General features: G+C 39.3%; 1 protein-coding gene across 1 annotated transcript in view; it reads left to right on the top strand.

Moving 5' to 3' along the window:
• Positions 1–19,516, top strand: part of COL25A1 (collagen type XXV alpha 1 chain) — a 298,151-nt gene that overhangs the window by 257,356 nt on the left and 21,279 nt on the right. Inside the window, exons 19-30 of the mRNA XM_059844248.1 lie at positions 1,807–1,869; positions 2,357–2,425; positions 5,373–5,417; positions 5,949–6,026; positions 9,904–9,948; positions 11,519–11,563; positions 11,865–11,945; positions 12,699–12,761; positions 14,347–14,397; positions 14,757–14,783; positions 16,839–16,919; positions 18,766–18,801. Of these exons, the coding sequence (XP_059700231.1) occupies positions 1,807–1,869; positions 2,357–2,425; positions 5,373–5,417; positions 5,949–6,026; positions 9,904–9,948; positions 11,519–11,563; positions 11,865–11,945; positions 12,699–12,761; positions 14,347–14,397; positions 14,757–14,783; positions 16,839–16,919; positions 18,766–18,801 (684 nt within the window). The remainder of the gene's footprint in view (positions 1–1,806; positions 1,870–2,356; positions 2,426–5,372; positions 5,418–5,948; positions 6,027–9,903; positions 9,949–11,518; positions 11,564–11,864; positions 11,946–12,698; positions 12,762–14,346; positions 14,398–14,756; positions 14,784–16,838; positions 16,920–18,765; positions 18,802–19,516) is intronic.

Raw genomic sequence — 19,516 nt, 5'->3', positions numbered from 1 at the left:
AGATTTTGGGGGAAGGTGGGGCTGCTTCTTGGACTTTGGCCAGAAGTTTTCTTGTAGTGTGCAGTTGGTATAGTCCTGAGCAAAGAAAAGAATTTGACTCAAAAACTGCATCAGCCTTTGAGTGACACTTCTAAGCCTTACCACTGAAAAGAATCATGTAGTCACTGTGTAATTTTTCTGCCTGAAGTCATAATAAGCTGGCCAAAAATTAGCCCAGGCAAATTCAGTATTAAAACAACATGGGGCTGTTGAGTACCCTCTCATTCTAAAATAAATGATTGGAGCTGCATTGTTCTTCATTTACTGAAATTAAAGTGCTTCCATCTGCAGTGTGACAACCTTATGTTACTCTTGCTGGTATGTACTTACATAAAGACTTATATAAACTCTTAGGTTTTTTCCTTATGAGAGCAAACAGAAAACCCCACTTACTTCTCTGAGACATGTTTGTCTCAGTTTATTTCTTTACCATATTTTGAATCACAGCCAGCTGGAACTTCATGTGTGAAAGCTCATTATTTACTTGTATTTTTTTATAAGCTAAATGGAGGTCTCTGGGAGCTTGCTGTCATCCTTGATATAACCACTGGGAAGATTTCTTTGGCTTTGAACTGTTAATGATGGATTGCTGATGAGAGCACAGATGAATGTGTCCTAATTGCTCTCCATGTGCAGCATACCTGTATTTCTAAGGAGGGGAAGAGATGAAGAGAAGTATTATTCAACTGCTAATATGCACCATCTCTGTATGTTGTCAGTAATGATATCACTACAGTATTATGATCTATCTGTCCTTTAGCTATTTTAAGAGGCATTTGAGGGGTAATTTTTAGTCATTAAGTTCAGGGATATTGCAGAAAGGCTAATTAAATAAATATTAATTGGGTTACATAACTGGTTTTAAAATTTGCAATAGCTTGTAGATATATCTTCTTGGTTCAAACATATCTGAAAAAAATGCAAGATTAAATAGCAGGAAGGCTTATTCAGGGGAGTTTGTGAAGGAAAGCATATGGCTTATTAATCTTGCATTGTCTCTCTTCAGACATGGAGATGGGTAAAATAAAAAATAAAATATGGCCTTGCTCTTCTGCTCAGTGCTGCTTCTCCTGCAACTCTGCTTGATTCTTGCTATTCATCTGTCCTCTTAGTACAATTGAATGGGAAGAAGGGGGCAGAACAAAGAGGGAATGAGAAGAGCTGTGGCTTATTCCCAGCTGTTCACAGCCCAAGAAATTGTCTGGGCACAGAAAACTGAAGTATTTTACTGTCAGAATGAGGAGGGAAAGTACCATGGTATTGCAAGTCTCTGACTCAAAAGGAGAGGCAACACATCACAACAACAACAACAATGCCATCTCCATTTGTCACTGCTTTGTCACACATCATTTCTGCCCATCTATTCACATGCTGCAGTAGGAAACCACCTCAAAACACATCACTGAAATGAACTGTCCCTTTTTAAATTTAGGAACACTCAGACCTCTCCTCCTGCATTCAGGCTTGCTTGGATAATAGTTTGATGTGTTACATTACAGACCATGTTGCATATTAACAGTCCTTAACCTCATAAACCCCATGTTTGGCACCTTCTGCTTCATTTGCATCTCATCTGCTGCGTGGTGGCTTGCTACAGGAATTTGTGCTGATGAAAGTAACCCATGACAAAAAGTACTTCTGTAAAACTGTTTCATCACAGCTGGAGAGCTGTAAGCTGTACAGGGGAAAATACTGCCCAAAATAAACTTGTGTTATTGGAATTGTGTGCTGCTAAATAAGTAACCTTCTCATACTGTGTTTTTTAAGGGTGAACCAGGTTTCATTGGTCCACAAGGAGAACCTGGGTTGCCAGGGCTACCAGGAACAAAGGTAAGGGTAATGGGCCAATGCTCTGGTGTGAAGCCCCTTGAGCTGATGTCAGATTCAACTTTCCTCAGCAAGTAGCAGAGACTGGGGCTACTATTGGAGAAAATGTGAAAAGTCATGGACCAGTGCTATGAGATAGATATATAGATATTCATGTAGGTACCCTCAAAAAATGGGAAGGCAGATGTTACATCATAACTTTAATTAAGAAGTCATCTTTTTTCATGTTAGAATCCCCACATTTAGTTGTTCAAGAGGCAAAATAGGCATGATTGAAGAAACTATATTTTCATACACATGGGTTTTTTTTAGGAAGATTACTTGAAACTTTGAGCAGGAAGCAGAATTTTGATACTACCCATCAGATTCTGAAAATACACATAGACTAAACCACTGTTTCTGCTGTTGGCTTGGTTTCTTTGATCCTGCTGAGTTGGTGGTGTGCTAAAGGCTGCCCAGTATTTTGTGGTATATGTGTGTCTTTCAATAGGGTGACAGAGGAGAGGCAGGCCCTGTTGGGAAGGGTGAGCGAGGTGAACCTGGAATCCCTGGACCAAAGGTCAGTCTGATTTTTACATTGGAAATGTTTTGTTAGTTTTACACCTATGAACACATCTTTGCCTGCTGAAAAGTAGAACAAAACTTGGTGAGTGAACTTTCAAATGAAAATGCTGTCAAATAATCTACTTCAGTCCGGAAGACAATGGCAGTTTTGTGTTCGCAGCTGTGAACTGCAGTCTGAATGGACTTTTATTTGGTCTACAAAGTAAAGACACTACCTACATACACTGTCATGGAATTGGCCTAATTCATTCCAGCTGAAGTACTGACCTCCAGGTCCCTAACTTTCAGCATTGAAGTTTGAACTCTTTGACCACTGTAGCAGTTGAATGCAGAGAAAATCCATTTTGCATGCTGTTTTCTAACTCTCTAAGAAAGAGATCAGTCTAACTACTTTTAGCATTGTCTTAATATTTCCCCTGGTTTTGATACTGTCAAGTTTTTCTTTCCTGATGGATTTTGAAAACAATAAGGTTAATTTTGTGCTCCTTGGCCAGTTAGTTTGTATTCACCTGAACTGTTAGGAAAAGAAGTTGTGATAACACTTTATTTTAATCTCCTTCTGTTAGGATATTTAACTACCTTCTCTATCTCTCGGCTATCATTTCTCAAGAGCAGTGGAATGACATAGCTCATTCCTGAAAACCAGAGATAATGATGCCTATCTTTACTAATGCCAATACTACTTTTCCTTTGGAAGAGTCTGTGACCATTGCACTCTAGTGTTAAAGAATATTTTGATCTGGGTGCTATTAAAATAAATGCCCTAAAAGTTCATTATCTTGGTAATATCAATATAAAGTATTTCTGCTGTTCCAAACTGTAGTTAGTGATTACTAATTTCTTTTTCTCTGCACTCCCATTTCTCTACCATTTTTCTCCTATCTTCCTTCAAACAGGGGAAAACAGGTGAACCTGGATCTAGAGGCCCCAAAGGGTCAAAGGTTAGTAGAAAAGAAGCTCTGATCAGGGGACTAATTACCATGATGATTTTTAGGATCAATTATTTGTAACATTTCTCTTTAAAAGAACCTGTAACAATCTGCAGTGTTCTTTGTAAGTGAAACCTTCTGACCTTCAATTCTAGACAAAAAGTTTAGTTACGTCACTTGGGTTCTGAACACTGTGATTCTAATCCTTTTTCTGTTATAACATCCATTCCACTCTGCTGCTGTTTTCCTCATGCAACTTGGTTTCTCTCTGTGTAACCGATGTGTGTTAGTCTTCCCACATGCCAAGACCCAATGCCTGACTGTGCTGTTATTTGGTTTGCAATAATTTTATGGATCCAAACTCTGATGAGCTAGGAATCAGAGGTATTCCAAGTACTGCAGGCTGAGATATGATGGGCTGAAGGCTGACAAAGGCAAGAGTTGTTGATTGTGTTGCTGTTTTACCTGCTTTGAAAAGATAACTTTGATTATATCTATCTTCCCATTTATCTTTCTGTAGATATAGTTGGTTCACATACATGGAGAGATAAAATGTATGGTTCTTCTATTACTTTGTCTGCTGTGCAAATACTGTTCCCACTGGATTCCTTCATGTTGTATGAGGGATGAAAATGTACTTGTGTAGGTGGTTATTGACAGGTCTGCTGTCAGAATAAGGGTGACAGGACAGTGTAGGCTGGTGTGATACTGTTTGCAGTACTTGTAAGGTCCTTGAGGAGTGGCCTTAAGTGCTTAAAGATGTGATTAAACAAGTGCCATTTAACCTCACTCATTCCCACCAGAAAGAAGCGTTGGAAGGCAAGGGAACTGACGAGGGAATTAAAGGATCAGAGTGAGAGCAGAAAAGTAAATCAGCCTCTCATTTCTCTACAGTACCTGGCCACCTTCCACATGCACCAAAATTATAAAGATATCCCCTTTAATTCCCTTTTTATCAAAAAGGGATATGTGATTTTCATTTTACCTGCATACCTGTCATGAAAATCTGGCCTACAGAAGTCAGTCTAGTGGCGGGGAACTTCATTTTTCAGCAGTTCCAATGTTCTCCAGCTTCTGCCAAAGCAGCCCTGAAGGGAAAGGCAGATGGCACAACCTTGAGCATGCCCTGCCACCAGCCTGCTCTCCATATGCCTTCATTAGCTCTGTGAAAGTTTTCTGGTTTCCATTACCAGAAAGTTTTCTGTTCTGTTACCAGTGGTGAATTAATAATTCTTCTCCTGACTTTTACCAAAGTTCTCTGGATGTCAACAGGAGCAAAGTTTGCAGTTCTTACCCATGTTCATTTAGAGTAATATTCAAATTAAAATATAAGACCTTGCTATGAAAGTGACTGTGAAATGAATTGTGGATGCTGGGATATGAATGTGTACATGTTTGAAATTCCTTCCATCATTTGAAGCATATTACTAATAGCCAGGAATAAAAAGCTGTGTGTAAGCTGGTAATGATCTTAAGCCTGTCACAGAAAGGGCATCAAGAAACTCTAAATCTGTTAGTACAGTTGTGTTTGTAGGGGAGACAGTGACTCAGACCAGGGAAGTTCAGAAGGTTAGTACAGGCATGATCACAGAAAGAAAAGTTTATATATTTTGTAACCCACATTTGAAGAAGTTTTTGACTGGTTTCAGACTGAGTAATTTCATTTCTCTAGTATTCTCTTCAGGCTTTTGATAGTAGTGTCATAAAGAATAGAGATGTTGCACAAATTGTTTAATTGGTAATCTGCCCATTCTTTTGGTTCTTTGCAATTTTTTATTGCAAACCAATACAAGTCTCTAATATTCACACAGAACCAAATGCATCATTGTCGATTCTACCAGTACACAGATTTTGAAGGACTTTTTTCCTTTCATTAAATAAGAGTCACATTCTGTTTATGATAAGAGGCCCTGTAAACCAGTTCATGTAAAAAAACATATTTAAAAGGGAAGAACCATGTGATATATTGTCAAATGACATATCTGTTTTTTTTCATGTATAATTTTTACATAGGGTGATACAGGTGAGAGAGGTGACACAGGATCTGCAGGTCCACGGGTAAGTCTACTTCTTATCTCAGCTCTTTGTTTTGTATCCTTCGATTCAGTCCAGGTGAACTGAAATTGTAGCAGTAATTCTAGTTAGAACTCTGGGTGAAATTGGGCACTTGACGCTGTGGGAACATGGTTGCTAACTGGACCTTAATATGACTAACAGCACTTGCCACTATTTGGAGCAGTCTGCAATCCACACTTTGTGGGCAGGATGTTATTACAAGCCAGGTGTTCTGACACTGCTCACTGCCAGTTCCTGCACTCAGTGAACTAGAGTGTAGGAACATCCTAAATGCCTTCGTGCTGAGTTTTAATGTATTTCTTTCCCACTGCAGCACAAGTCTCTTTGTAGTGACTTGCTTATTTATCTTTATAAAAAAAAGGTTTTCCTTCAAATTCTGTGTTTTGCAGTAGTATATTGCAAGTACAGTTAGAGACTAACACCCACAACCAGGTCAAAGCATGTGTCAGTAGTTAAGAGTCTAAAATAGTCTTCAGCAGTTGTCTCAAAATTCTAATGGAAAATGTATTACAGGGACCACCTGGACAGAAGGGTGATCAAGGTGCAACAGAGATAATTGATTATAATGGCAATATCCATGAAGCTCTGCAGGTATGCAAACCTAACAAGGCTGAATTGGCTTAGTCTGGTCTGGGAAAAAGTCATTTGACAGCATTATATTTCTCTTTTGCCTAGAGCTGAAAGCATTTTGTGTGCAAAATTGTTGAGCTTATTAATCAGGAATTGCTTTCTATATTTGGAAACCAGGTTTTCTGTGCTAGAAAAACTGTTTCCCTGATACAAACTAGCTGAGTGAATTAGTTTCGTGTTCCCTGGAGAGTACTGACATCACCTAATCAGGACGAAACTAATTCATTGTTGGCTTTGGTGTTTAATGCTGAATTAATGTAATAAACCACATACACAGGTTCAACAGAAGTGTCTGCTTTTCAATTCATATATTGTAATATTGACATTTCTTTTTTTTTCCTTGTTTTCCTCCTCCTCTTCCTGTAAAATGCAAAGAGCAGAATATTTGAGATTTGGAAACCATGTAACACGGTTCCATTAGCAAGCTGTGGATTCAATCAGCAACCTGAGTACATTAAGTAGACCAAGCACCCGTCTTCTCACTTATTCATTTCTGGAAAACCTATTTTGACTGGTGTGCAGAAAAGTGTGGAGGATTAAAGTAGGGTTACCAAAAGAAAGAAGGAGTGTTTGCATAAAAGCAAAGGACCAAGATGACATATGTCATTGCAGTCAAGGTGATTTACATTGCAGCATACTCAGATGCAAATTCTGTGCAGTATAACTCCACTACAGTGAATGGCTTGCTTATGTGAAACTGAAGACTGGATTTGGCTCATTGTGCATCTAATCACTTTCTCACTGAAGCCACTGAACTTTTTTCTTACATTTACGCAGTGGGAGTGGGTAAATGTCTGACCAGTCATTTGGTTTCCAAGATGCTTTCAAAAAATAAAAAAAACTCACTGCCTTTACTGAAATCTAAAAGCCTTGTATGTCACTAAGGCTGAGTCCGTTCTTTCATGGTGTCTGTGGGGAGGCCTGCATAGTCATGTTGTGAGGCTCTGCATTATGTTTGCCTCATTTGGTCTGCTTGTAAGGGACTTCAGACACACAAATTTCAGTCACCTAAATCCCTCTCCGAGTTACGTGCCTAAAGTAGCCTGAAATTCATGTTGTGTATTACCAGACAGAGATTTAGCAGGGGCTTTAGCCCCTGCATCTCCTATATTCTGTCTTTGTATTATAACTCTGGCATTAGTGTTAGTTTCAAGCTTCCTCAGAAAAGCTGCAGCACATAAAGCAGCCTTGAAAGTGGACTAAAGCCTTCTGCTGTAGTTGAAACATTCTAGAAAACCTTTATCCCATTGCAAATCGTTCCAAATGTCATCACCTTCTGATCCAGGGCAACAAATAATTGATATTAATGGGAATGGCTGTGCAAGGAGGGTGTAAGTAAGATTATATAGGATCAGTCAAAAATATCCTTGCCAAATCCAGCTCAGTCCTTTCAGATGGCAAACACCCATTCCTAAGTCTCGTGGTGCCACATTCTTTGGGGCTCTGAGGTTTGCAGTTCTCTCACAAAAGCACATGAGAACTTCAGTGCTCAGCGCTGAACTGTGAACTTGCACAGAATTTGGCCTGCAGATTTAAGAAGTTGACAAGAGTTTGCAAGATACGGACTGCTTGTCTCTTGCTAGAATTCAGTAATAAATCATGAAGCAGTCTAGCAATCTAGTTACTTTGCCTTGTGCCTCCTATTCAATCTCATGTGCAATCTTAAAATCGTCATCGCGGTTTGAGCAAGACCCCTGCTGAGAATACGTAGCTTTCACTTGGAGGATCAAATACAAAATTCATCTCTCTGTCAAAATTGCTCTTCACACCTATTCTGCAGAATTTCCCAGGGCAAAAAGCAGTAGTTTCAAAAGTTTAACCTTCGTAGGAACTACAGCATTAGGTATTAAAATATCTGCCCCTGTAAAGGGATCCGTGACTGTGAACGTGTAAGCAGTTCTTTGCAATGGTTATTTTAGGTTTTCATACCTAGGTATGCTCGTACCTGAACTTTTCAGTATTTTGAAAGTTCTGGATATATTTCTATGAACATGTTGAAATACAAAGAATATGAGTATATTAGAGCCACGTGTTAGAAAACAGCTTTGTTCAGGTGCTTTGTTTTGAGTAGGTTCCAGATCTTTGCCAACAGTGCGTATTTTTGCACCGACGTGGAGATTCTTTTACAGCTTAAAACAGAAGATCTGCAAACTTTTATTTGCTCATTGGATAATAATTACAAAAGCAAGATATTTCTTGTTCCACATAGGCCAGTAAGTTCTTCACATCCAAAAGGAAAGCAGGTGTGAGCTGCAATATATGGGAGTTTTACTCTGTTGTAAAATATAAACAAGCATTTAAATTCCATTTTAATATTTTTCCACTTGCTTTTAGATTCTTTGGTTAAAAAAAAAAAACCAGTGACAGGTCAAGGTATTTTGCCTCCTTCCATGATGAAAATATCTTTTGTCTTTCCAAGAATTCAAAGTAGAATTGTATCAGGAAAGTGTATATGTCTGGGATGTAGAATGGCAGTTTTGGATTTTGAACTGCATTTTTATATGAAAATTGATGTTACAGCTCCACTCCAGAAGTCATGTTTATTAGTTAAACATTGGTGCAAATCCTGCAGATATGACAAAACATAGGGCTAGTCTTTTGGTCAGCTTCAGACACCAACCCATTATGTTTTCTTACCTTTTTGAAGCATTCTGGTTAGATTTGCCAATTAGTCATTGTTTATTTGATCTTTTGCATTGTACAAAAGTACTGCCTTCATCTAATTCCCACAGAAACTAAGCAGCTAATACAACACCAAGATTTAAAAATAACAAGGGTTTTATTAGTGCTTTTGAAGGCATGGTGTCTCCCACGTGCAGCATAGGTTCTGTGGAGATTATAACTGTAGCAAACAGAATTCCTTGTATCATTGTTTAATTCTGCCACTGACGACTCTTGTTATTGCCTTTTGCCAACAGAGGATTGCCACTCTGACTGTCACGGTAATTCATTACTGTTGCATGACTTACTGTTCTACTGCTCTAGAACTTCTTTGTGCTGCAGCATGTTAGTAATTCTGCTCAGGACATGTCAGCCTGGTCCATCATAACATGTGTTGACTTCTTTGCTTGGTGTTCCCATAGCAGAGGACCCATTGTTGAGAGCCAGCAATGGAACCAATTCTGCTCCTTCTGAATTAATGGCAGAACTTCAGTTCATTTAAGTGCAAGACTGGGAAAGCACATTCTTTTTTGTTTCAAGTTCTTCTCTGCAAGATTGCTGTTAGTTGTATTTTCCTTTCTGGACATGCCCTTTCTTTGTATTAATGCAGGGAAGTTTTAAATGTTGTTGTAGGTTTTTTTTTTAAATCATCCCCACTATGCACCATCCAGACCAGTGTTTGATACATGACACTGTGTCCAGAGCCTGAGGTAGAAATGAAAGAAATGGTTACAGCTTATTCCATGGCAATTTTACAAAGCGCTGAGTGTCCCCAGATGCACTTAGCATCTTTCAGCAGAATCCTCTTTACAACTGATTGGAGATTTCTCTTGGTCTCAGATTGTTTTGGATCAGGCAGTGAGGTGTGGCAAATATGACTGGGTTTTGGTCTCCCTTCCATTAGGGGAAGCAGTGCCATTTCATCAATAGGAGCAGAGGACTTTATTATAAAATATGAGTTTTACTGTTATTTTAACACTGTTTTTTTGTGGTAGTGTTGTGGTTGTTTAGATCTGTCATAGGTTAACAACTTGTCCATAACTAGTCTTGGTTCCCCTTGTGTTAAAATTCTAACCCATTTTGTTACAGTAGCTGTATTAACATTCACCCAGTGCTTACATGACAAGTTCTTCACGAGTTTATTTAAAAGCTGAGAGGTTTGTGTCTTTCTGTTTAGGGACCACCAGGACCACCAGGACCCCAAGGGCTTCAAGGGTCAAAGGTGATCTTCCTTACTTTACTCATTGTATCTGAAGGGTGGAGTATTTTCTGGGTTTTTTAAATGATGTATGTGTACAGGTATGTATGTACAGGAGCTTTCCAGCACAGTTGTTTAACTGTTAATCTAACAAGTATGGCATGTTTCCAACATTATATCCCAGGTTCTTGAGATGCAGCTTTCCAGAATAGGTGCCTTGTTTAGTTGCCACACAGAGGTGCTTAACTAAGGACCAGCAAAATTAATTAGTACTGAAAGAGTGCAGAAGCATCTCACTCAGGGATCGGCACCACGGTTGCTCCTGAGGACTTTGCAAAACAGCCATGCAACCAGACAGTGGCTCCCATGCCTCACTTCTGGCTGAGTTGGGAGTGAGGTGGGCAAAACTGTGTACAAGACCACTGGCCACCATGTCAGTGCATGTGAATGCAGCTTTTCTATCACAGGGGCTCCCACCCAAATAAGTGTAGCATTGTCTAATGTCAGTAAAAATTACAGCGTACACACGTGGGCAGGAGCCTGGCTGGAAACCCAAGCCTGCCAATTCCACCTGGCTGGTGCTTAAAAGTAGTACAGAAGGGTTAGTGAGCAGCCCACACATAGACAATGAGTACCATATGCTGCACTCTTCTATAAAATTTAAATAATAATTTGCCTATACTCAGAAAAGAAGTGTTGAAATTAGTGGACTCTCCCTAAATGCTTTTAAACTAGTTGATATGTTTCTCCTATTTCTTAAATACTGCATCTTCTCCCAGTGTCTCTACACTATTCCAAGAGCAAATGTGTGCATTTTCAATAACAACATTAGACATGTCAATTATAGACTTTATCCAGTATTTCATATGGAAATACATCACAATACACATGTACATTGTTTTGAGAAATTGTGAGAAACAAGGTTCATTCTGTGCAAAAATTGATAATAGAGTATACAGTTAAGTGTGCAGAAATTGCTTTTTGCATTATCATCTACCCAGCAATTCTGCAACATGGAGTATGTAGTAAAACAGAAATTGGAGTGTGGAAGAGGTTGTGTTCCTTTCTATAGGTGAGCGTTCTCATTCAAAATTTACAATGTAAAGCAGAATTCAACATCACAGGAGCTAATCTCTAATGTCATCAACTCCGTCCATCCCCATAACTTGCTCCCTTAGAGAATGGTACCCAGGAACTGGTCATAAGACAATGTGGTGAATATGAACTCCTTCAGTGGGTGATTTATAATGGGGAAAAAACCATGAAGTCTTTCTCTACCTTACATAAATCAGGAGGCATGATTCTGTATTTATTCTTGTAGCAGGCAAAGTTTCCACTGGATTAGGGTCCTTTCACCCCTGGGATTTTGTCTTCTTTTTCCTTTTTTTTTAATGCACTTGTCTGGCCTTTATACAACCCAAAGTTTGTGTAATGTCATAATCAGGTGGGCTGCTTATTTAATATAGATAATAAACATATGCTTTTGACAGAATATTCTCTAGCTTTGTTGTTGTTAATTATGGGACTTTCTCTGGCTCTTTGCTCTAGTATCTGGGGCAGTTGGGATAATCCAGTTCTTTCTTATCTCTTGCAGGGTGAACCAGGATCCCCAGGAGCTCCAGGAGTTGATGGAGAGCAGGTACATTTTGTTTAAAGCATATAGTGAAGAACATGTGGGCAACCATAGGTTGTTTTAAGAGATTATTTCCATGGTTCCAAGTTGTAACTTAGTTTTCATAATCTAAGTATTATGGTTATAATAATTAATAAAGATCATTATAGTGCTGCTGCATACTTTGTGGTCTAATAGTGTCTGCATTTCTGCATTTTACTAGCAAAGTTATAGCATGCACATGACTTGTGCTTGTCAGGATCAAAGCTAGAATTCTGGTGATGTCTCTAGTGTTTTACATGACTTGCTGAATAAGTCCATATTTTAGGGTCCTAAGGGCTCAAAAGGAGACACAGGTGATCCTGGAATGCCTGGAGAAAAGGGAGGAATTGGACTGCCTGGCCTACCAGTGAGTATGAAAAGTTAATTAATTAATTAATTATAGCAAAAAATATCCTTTTTTTTCTCTCTTCCATTACTAGGAATTTCCAACAGTGCTGATAAATTGCAAATGCAACAGAAAGCACTGGGGAGAAAACTCTGAGATTGTTTCGCAGCAAATCTAGCAGAAGGTGTAAGATTGTCAGAACTTTTCATTCCACTTACAGTGAAAAAAAAATACTATGTTGGGAAGAAAGAGATTAGTTGGCAGGCTGACCAAAATTGTACTTCTCTTGTAATATATAGGACAACTTGGGCAAGGAGAAAGGAGCTGTGTTTTGGATGAAAATTTCAGGTGACTTGGATTGAAGAGGGAGAAAAAATGCATGAATATTTACGGGATGCAGTCTTCCTATTTTGTGTGTGTGTGTATATATATATGTATAGATTTATATACATACACATAAAATTTCTCAGAAAAAATATAAACAATTTCAAAATTGTATCCATAGTACAATATCATGAATGGACTGCCAGTTTAAAGAATTGTCATAACTATCATGCCACAATTGATAGGTATCAATATAAAATCATATGTTTATATTGGTTAAAAATTATTTTTCAAGTACTGCTGGAATTTTTTGAAAGGATTTCCTTTATATGTGTGCCGTGTTATTCTTTTTTTAAATTGTAATTATTTGCCAATAAATATTATCATTTCCAGATTGGTTGCTAGTAAGATTAAAGCTGTTTATAAATGCTGTTTTGTAATGATTTTTAGGGAGCCAATGGCATGAAAGGCGAAAAAGGAGACGTTGGTTTGCCTGGTGCCCAAGGTCCTTCAGTAAGTCTTAGTGTGGCATTGCAATGAACACAGGAGTCCAGCAGTGGTTCCCCAGCTTCTGATTCTGAGCAATACTTGATATTAATGACTGATCTTTCCTGAGAATAAACAGACTTCTGGTAATAGAGCTAAATACAGTTTAAGAAATTTTAAATATGTAATTCCTGTTCTGCTCTGTTCTGTGACTATGAGCAAGTCCTGCTCACTTCAGTCAAAGCCTTCTGGCTCTGTAATGAATCAAAAGATAAAAGAGGAAGAAAGGAAAAACCCAAACAAACCATAATCTCTCTCTCAACACCTTATACTCTGGGAATCTCAGACAGTCCAGTGAGAACCAGACTAGACTGACTTCAGATATGTGCCCCAGGGTAGTGAGCTAGTTGTATGAGACCAGACATTCTCCTGATTTTTTTTTCAAAGCATTATCAAGGCATTAAAAAGAAACAAACAAACAAAACCAAACAAACCCCAAAACCCCAAACAAACTGCTACATAGTGCCTATATGGTGTGGGTGACTTTCATTATCAGAGCACAGTAAGACGGGAGACCTCAGAGCAGAGGTTAGTGACAGAAGCCAAAGCTCTGAAAAGTCAAAGAGGCTGCCCTGTGCCATCACAGGACACAGGAGGCACCCCACATCTGTGACTTTCTTACTATGAGGAGAAGATTAGTTTGTTAAAAATTAATTCACTAATTCATTCATCCTGTTCTGCTTACTTTCACTTGAAGGAAGACTTAGAGTTTTCAGGAGATTTCACAGCTGGTGGGGTCTGTCTTACGTTTCAAAGGGCTTCTTGTGTCTGCTCTTGCTGCCACCAACAGCTGCTACAGCAGTGCATGAGTCTGGAGACCTGAATTAGCACCCCTGCTGCCACTCTGCAGGTTATGGCAGCAGCCCATTGGGAGTAAATCCAGGAAGAGAGGGGATATTAAGCTGGATATATCATCATGAAATTCTTTCCATGCATTTGTTAAGAACATGGAAAACCAGTGCAGAAAATGCTTGTACTAAATGCTGAGCAATCAGATTACCTGTTTTAATGACCTCAGAGAATTTTTGGTGCAAGTGGGCTAAAAGAAATAAAAGGAGAGACAAAGGGCAATTTTGAAATTACTCCAAAGCCCAGCTTGAATTTAGTATCTTTTCCAGTCATCAGTGTTGAGGGGGAATAAAATAACACATCATCACCTTCTAGCTCTGTAGAATAAGTAGTACAAGGGAGAACTACAGAGCACATACCATGAAATATTAACAGTTCAAGTATCCCATTTCAGTATTGTTTATTTTACAGGGATTTATTATTTTTCCCCCATAGTGTCTTAAAGTGTATCATAGACCCTAGGAATAAGAATCTGGAGGCAGACACATTGCCATATGGCACAGGCAGATCTGCACTTTGGGTACCCTGTCTTTCAAATCAAAATAATTCCCATTCCTAAAGCCCTGTCTAGATGCGCTGTCAGCGTTCACTGTTGCATAGCTATTTTTGTACGTGCTTGCCAACAAGGGTCAGCCTGACTTCTGGTATTTTTGTGGGAGTTCTTTGCTCTGCATGATTTAATACCATTGTTTTTTATCTGTAGATGATAGGACCACCTGGACCACCAGGGCCACATGGTCCTCCAGGCCCCATGGTAAGCTTGGGAGGAATAGAGGGGCTAGAAATGGTCTGTGCCTTCTTGCCACTTTATTGCCTGCTTACTAAAAGTGTTGTCAGAATATGGGACCATTGAAGAGTGGGCCTAATTTGGAAATCTTTTTTGCATGTCTTAAAATTCTTAGGAGGTGGAGAAACAAATTGCACATTTCTGTAATTGTTCACATGCTAGTGGTCTGGTTCCACCTCAGAATCAGGTGTTTACTGTTGTTTTATTGACAGCTGCCTTTCTTTTGAGAGTAAAGAAATACAGGGGTAATTTGTATCCCTACAAAGCAAAAAGTCAAAAAAATTGTGGTGTATTTTTGTAATGAAAAATGTTACTTTTATTTTCAGGGACCTCATGGACTGCCTGGCCCAAAGGTAAGTTAATAGCTGTTTTGAGTAGACAAGCTTTTTATGTCTGCAAAGTGTCATGCTTTGCTCTTGAATGCATGGAGCTATATTTTGTCATACCTCATTTAATAAACGATTCTGATATTCTTAAACCTTAAAGCAGATTTTAATATTAGCAGCTTAAAAGCTTTTTTAATTGTGATTGTTTCTGAGTAGTATTTCTCCTCAGCATCAGCTGAGTCCATTTTTTTAATGAACATGAGGAATCTGGCACTGAATTATTTAGCTTCTTGTTTATGGGCAAGCTACCATTGCCCTTGGATTACTTTGGACTAGAGAAGCATGTTACAGGCTCGGGAAGTGAAGTCAGATAAACTCGACTTCATTTATGCTCTCTTGTATCTCCTGCTTCTTCCAGTCTCCATGGCCTTTGTTAGGTGACAGGGATTTTGCTAACCAGTTCCTTCACATGTTACTCTGGTTCGCCATCACAAACTGATGTGTGCATTTTTGTGTTTTCCACACTGGATTCATGGTCAGACAGGTCTGCAGTACATTTTGAACAATTTCCACAGCACAGATATTCTTTAGGGACTCTCTTGGCCCATCAGAACAGCTCAGGAGAACGGAAGTACATTTTGGCAGAGTTGGAATATTTTAATTTGTGCTTTAATTCAGTAGTCACCAGTAAGCTAAAATTCAGCATGACACGGTACTTATTAAGGCCAGTGTTCTTGCCAGGCATGATCATTTAAATCACTATGGGTCTCTAATCACACCTTTCTCAAAAAGTAAGGAAGAGGAGGAAAGAGTGTTTTGTTTAGTTTTGGGGGTTTATTTTGAGCTTTTAAAGCTACAAGACAGAAAAATCACAGGTTGACCCCTTAGGAGACTGTGTTACCTTGGCTCAAGAAACCTAAGTCATAAATCATTTTTTGAAATCAAGTATGTTCCATTTTAGCACCAGCCCTGCTTTACCTCAGGCTTTTGGCCTGAGACTCAGGCTTTTGTGGGATTTCTCAGGTCTGTTTCCAAAACTTCAGCCTTTCCAGTGCTACTGCTCTGAAAGTCACATCGAGTCAAATAGAATAAGAATGAAGAAATGGCTGCTTTGGGTGCAAAGCAGGCAGATGATGTCTGGAGTTACTTAAAGGAGCAGACTGGGTTGTACTGAGATTTTTTTTTTTAAATATGAATATAATATAAGGTAACATAATACATCAAAGGGAAATCTAGCAATGAGGCCGTGGGGAGAAGCCTGGATGAAATACCCATGTATTTCTGTTTCCCAAAAGAGGCAGGTGTGGTCAGTACTCTCTTTGACTGAGCAGCCCTCATGCTGATGCAGTTTTTCATTTTGAGAGCATGATTTATTGGCAACTCTGAGTCCATTGTTATCATCTTAGTGATGTTTAGTGTAATAGCCTGTGCATAATTTAATAATCACAACAAGTGCCATTTCTTACATTGTTAAAATTTCTCTGTATGAACACAGAAACTGTGGACCTCCCAAACAGCTTGGCATTGTGTAACCTGTGCTGTTTCTTTTAACTTGTTACTGTTTATTATGTATGCTTAAAGGTTTAAAATATCCTTATGTAAGATTTTGCTGCAAATTCCAGTTTACTGTAAGGAAAAGTATTGCTTCCTTCCAAATGTACTTTTTGGGAGATCCCACTGTAGAAACTTTCAGTTTTGAGGCTTACTTTTATGAATGTTTTCTTTCAGTTTGAATTATCTGCATAGGGTGGTTTATGGGATTTGAAGAATTTCCAAAACCCCCTGAAACTCATGCTTAATTCAAACCATCTAACTGTAGTGATAATTATTACGAAAATATTAAAAAAAACTGTTACCCGTAAGTTTCCTGTAGTTTTTTTTACACAGAATTTAAATCTCGAGCAAACACCTCCCCAATACTTTTGCCCACTATTAAATCAGTATGTAAATTACCAGTAAGCTGAGAAGGTTGAATTTGTTTCAAACTGGAATTTGCAGCTACTTCTGAGACTGGCTTCTTCTATCCCAGCTTAAACACCCATTATAGCACCAAAACTTTGGCATTTATACTTTTACGTTTAGGGTGAACCAGGGTTAAATGGTCTTAAAGGATTGAAGGGTGAACCAGGTCAAAAGGGTGACAGAGGGCCCCTTGGTCTTCCAGTAAGTAAAAAACCCCAACTATTCAATTTCAGTGCAAATCACAAACATCTCTTTCTACTCCTCATGAACAACTCTGATTTACTCAATGGCATACACAGAATATACTGTGTTGGAGCAGAGCATCAGTCTTGTTTTGTTTTGTCCCAAATCTGTGCTGTCATCCCAAGTAACATCCTGTAAAACCCAGTGCTGTCAGGTTTTGGTTTATTTTTTGTTGCTGTTGTTGCTGTTGTGTGTCAGTTGAGAGTGTTCAGTGTCCCAAGGATGTCATCACCCCCCTTGCGTTAGTCATGCTCTTGTAATTCAAGTGTTGTATGGTGTTTCCATTACAAAAGGAGTCTTTTCTTTCCCCCATCTCCTCAGTTATTCTTCCTCTTACTACATTCTGCAGTTCAAATTGTGAGGTGTAATTGAGGAAAGTTAAAAATTGGTTTTGGGAGTTTAGTTGTGTTTTTAGGAGTTTTTTCCCCCTGGATTCTTATTTTTGCCTTGTTCTTTAGAAAATTCCCATTCTGAGTGTTTGACATGAATTTTGTCTTACAAGTGAAGAACCTTAAAAATATGGAGACATCAGAGTTCTTAAAATTTAGGCTGATAAAACAGAAAATACTTGATGTGTTTGAAAGCATGCTGAAAAGGCAGCTTTATTTTTTTCTCAGAAAAAGAGATAATTTTTCCTCTTTGCTGTTGTTATTGTATGAGGATTGCTCCCAGTGATAACATTTTTAACAGTAAAATGGAGAAAAAAAGACTTAGCTGACCCGAAGGAGCACAAACCCCTCTGATTAATATTTTCAAGAATTATGTGCAGGGCCTGTAGACAAGGTCAGCATCACTGAGCATTTTAATTTATTTTGAGAAAAATAAAGCTCATTTTCACATTGACTGTTACATCTCTGTAGAGAGTGAGCTTTAGAGGCCTGAGCAGATGCTCTGAAAATTGCTACAAGATAGAAGAGACTCCAGAACAAAATATGCTACTAGGTTTTCCAAATTTACACAGATCTTGTCTTGCTCCTGCTTGCTACTTCTAAATGTCATTTCCAGGAGCAAAGTCCAAGTGCTTGATGTTCCAGAAACCGGCTCCTTTTTTTGAGTTGGCTGGAGCTTTTAGTTGGGTTTGGTTGGGGGTTGCTTGGGTTATCTTTTTTAGGAGGGAGGTGTTCCCCAGATGATTCCCGGTGTCCCGAGAGTGCCGCGCGTCCCCGGGCGCTGCTCTGTTATTCGCCCGGAGCCCACGAGGGGTCCCCCCGGCCCCAGGGATGCTCAGGCTCATCGCCCGCCGCAGCCCGTGCCTGCGAGCACAGCGGGAAAACAGGAAACGCGATTGTCTCCCGGGCTCTTGGAAATGAATGAGCCCATTGTGGTCAGGATCCAGATTTTGTTGGCCGCATAATGCAGTATTCTTGCACTTAAATATTTCCTATCGCAGTTAGCACACATTTTTCTTCCTTTGTGTATACTATTCAGTATTGTCGCTATTTACAAATCAGAAAGCATGCGAGTAAATGACAAAGTAAATATTTGTGTGTTCAGGCTCAAAAACACCCTAACATCTGGTGTTTGTAGCGCTCCTACAGCCTGACAATATTCTGCTCTAATATGCTTCATGTGAGGGCAGGGGTGGGTCAGTGATGTTACACTGAAATGAGAACAGGATCAGGCTCTTGGTGTTTCATGTGGATTTTTAACTAACATGCTGTAGTGATGTGGTACCCACTCCAGAACCCTGTCACAGCGTGTACTGTACGTTTGAATTGTGTTTATTCATCAGCACCGCTTACTAATCTCCCGTTCTTGTCATTCGTGTCGTGCCCATCATCCATGCTTCCACCTCACCACACAGGGAGCATCTGGCTTAGACGGGAAGCCAGGAGCCCGGGTGAGTCCCTTGTCTTTCTGTGTCCCCCTTTGTGACCCAGTCCCTGTGCTTCCCAGGGCTCTGCCAGCCAAGCTCCTCGCTGCACACAGGAAGGAAGGCCAAATGCTGCAGGCATTTTTCCTGCTGCGTAAGAGGGGGCTTCAGGCAGGTTCTTAGGGCAGTGTGTGTGGGAAAGAGAATGTAATTCTCTGCAGAAGGAGCTCTGAACCTTAAAAAGGCAGCTTAGTCTTGGTTTTTGGTTGGACAACTGGCTTGGTTGGGTTGCTAGGCTTCCTGAGTAAGGTTAGGGATTTAGCTTACAGGAGAACAGAGGTGTTCAGTGCTAATATGGAATCAGTGAAGGAGATGCAGATGTGCTGGGGTTCATCTACATACATTGCTATTTTACACATCAGAGGTGTTAAATCTTTTGCTTTCTTGAATGATAAAGAAATCTATGCAATGAAAGAGTTACATCTTGGAAGTAAGATTCTCACTGATCCCAGCAATAGGTAAGTCCATCTTACAGGTGGACATTTCAATTTAAAGAATAATCAATTTAAAAAATAAAACAATAATTTAAAATCTTTTTTTTTTACCCTTCCATCTTCTTCCAATCAGTTTAAGATCTTTGTAGATCTGATTGCTTCCATGGATGTAGCGAATGCCGATAGAGCTCTCTGCCTTGGAACAGGAGAGATTATAGGTGGAGTTTTGAAAGCCAAATAGGTTGCAT

Source organism: Haemorhous mexicanus, chromosome 4, assembly GCF_027477595.1.
Source record: "Haemorhous mexicanus isolate bHaeMex1 chromosome 4, bHaeMex1.pri, whole genome shotgun sequence".
Taxonomy (NCBI): Eukaryota; Metazoa; Chordata; class Aves; order Passeriformes; family Fringillidae; genus Haemorhous; species Haemorhous mexicanus.
This window is presented reverse-complemented; position numbering and strand designations above follow the sequence as displayed.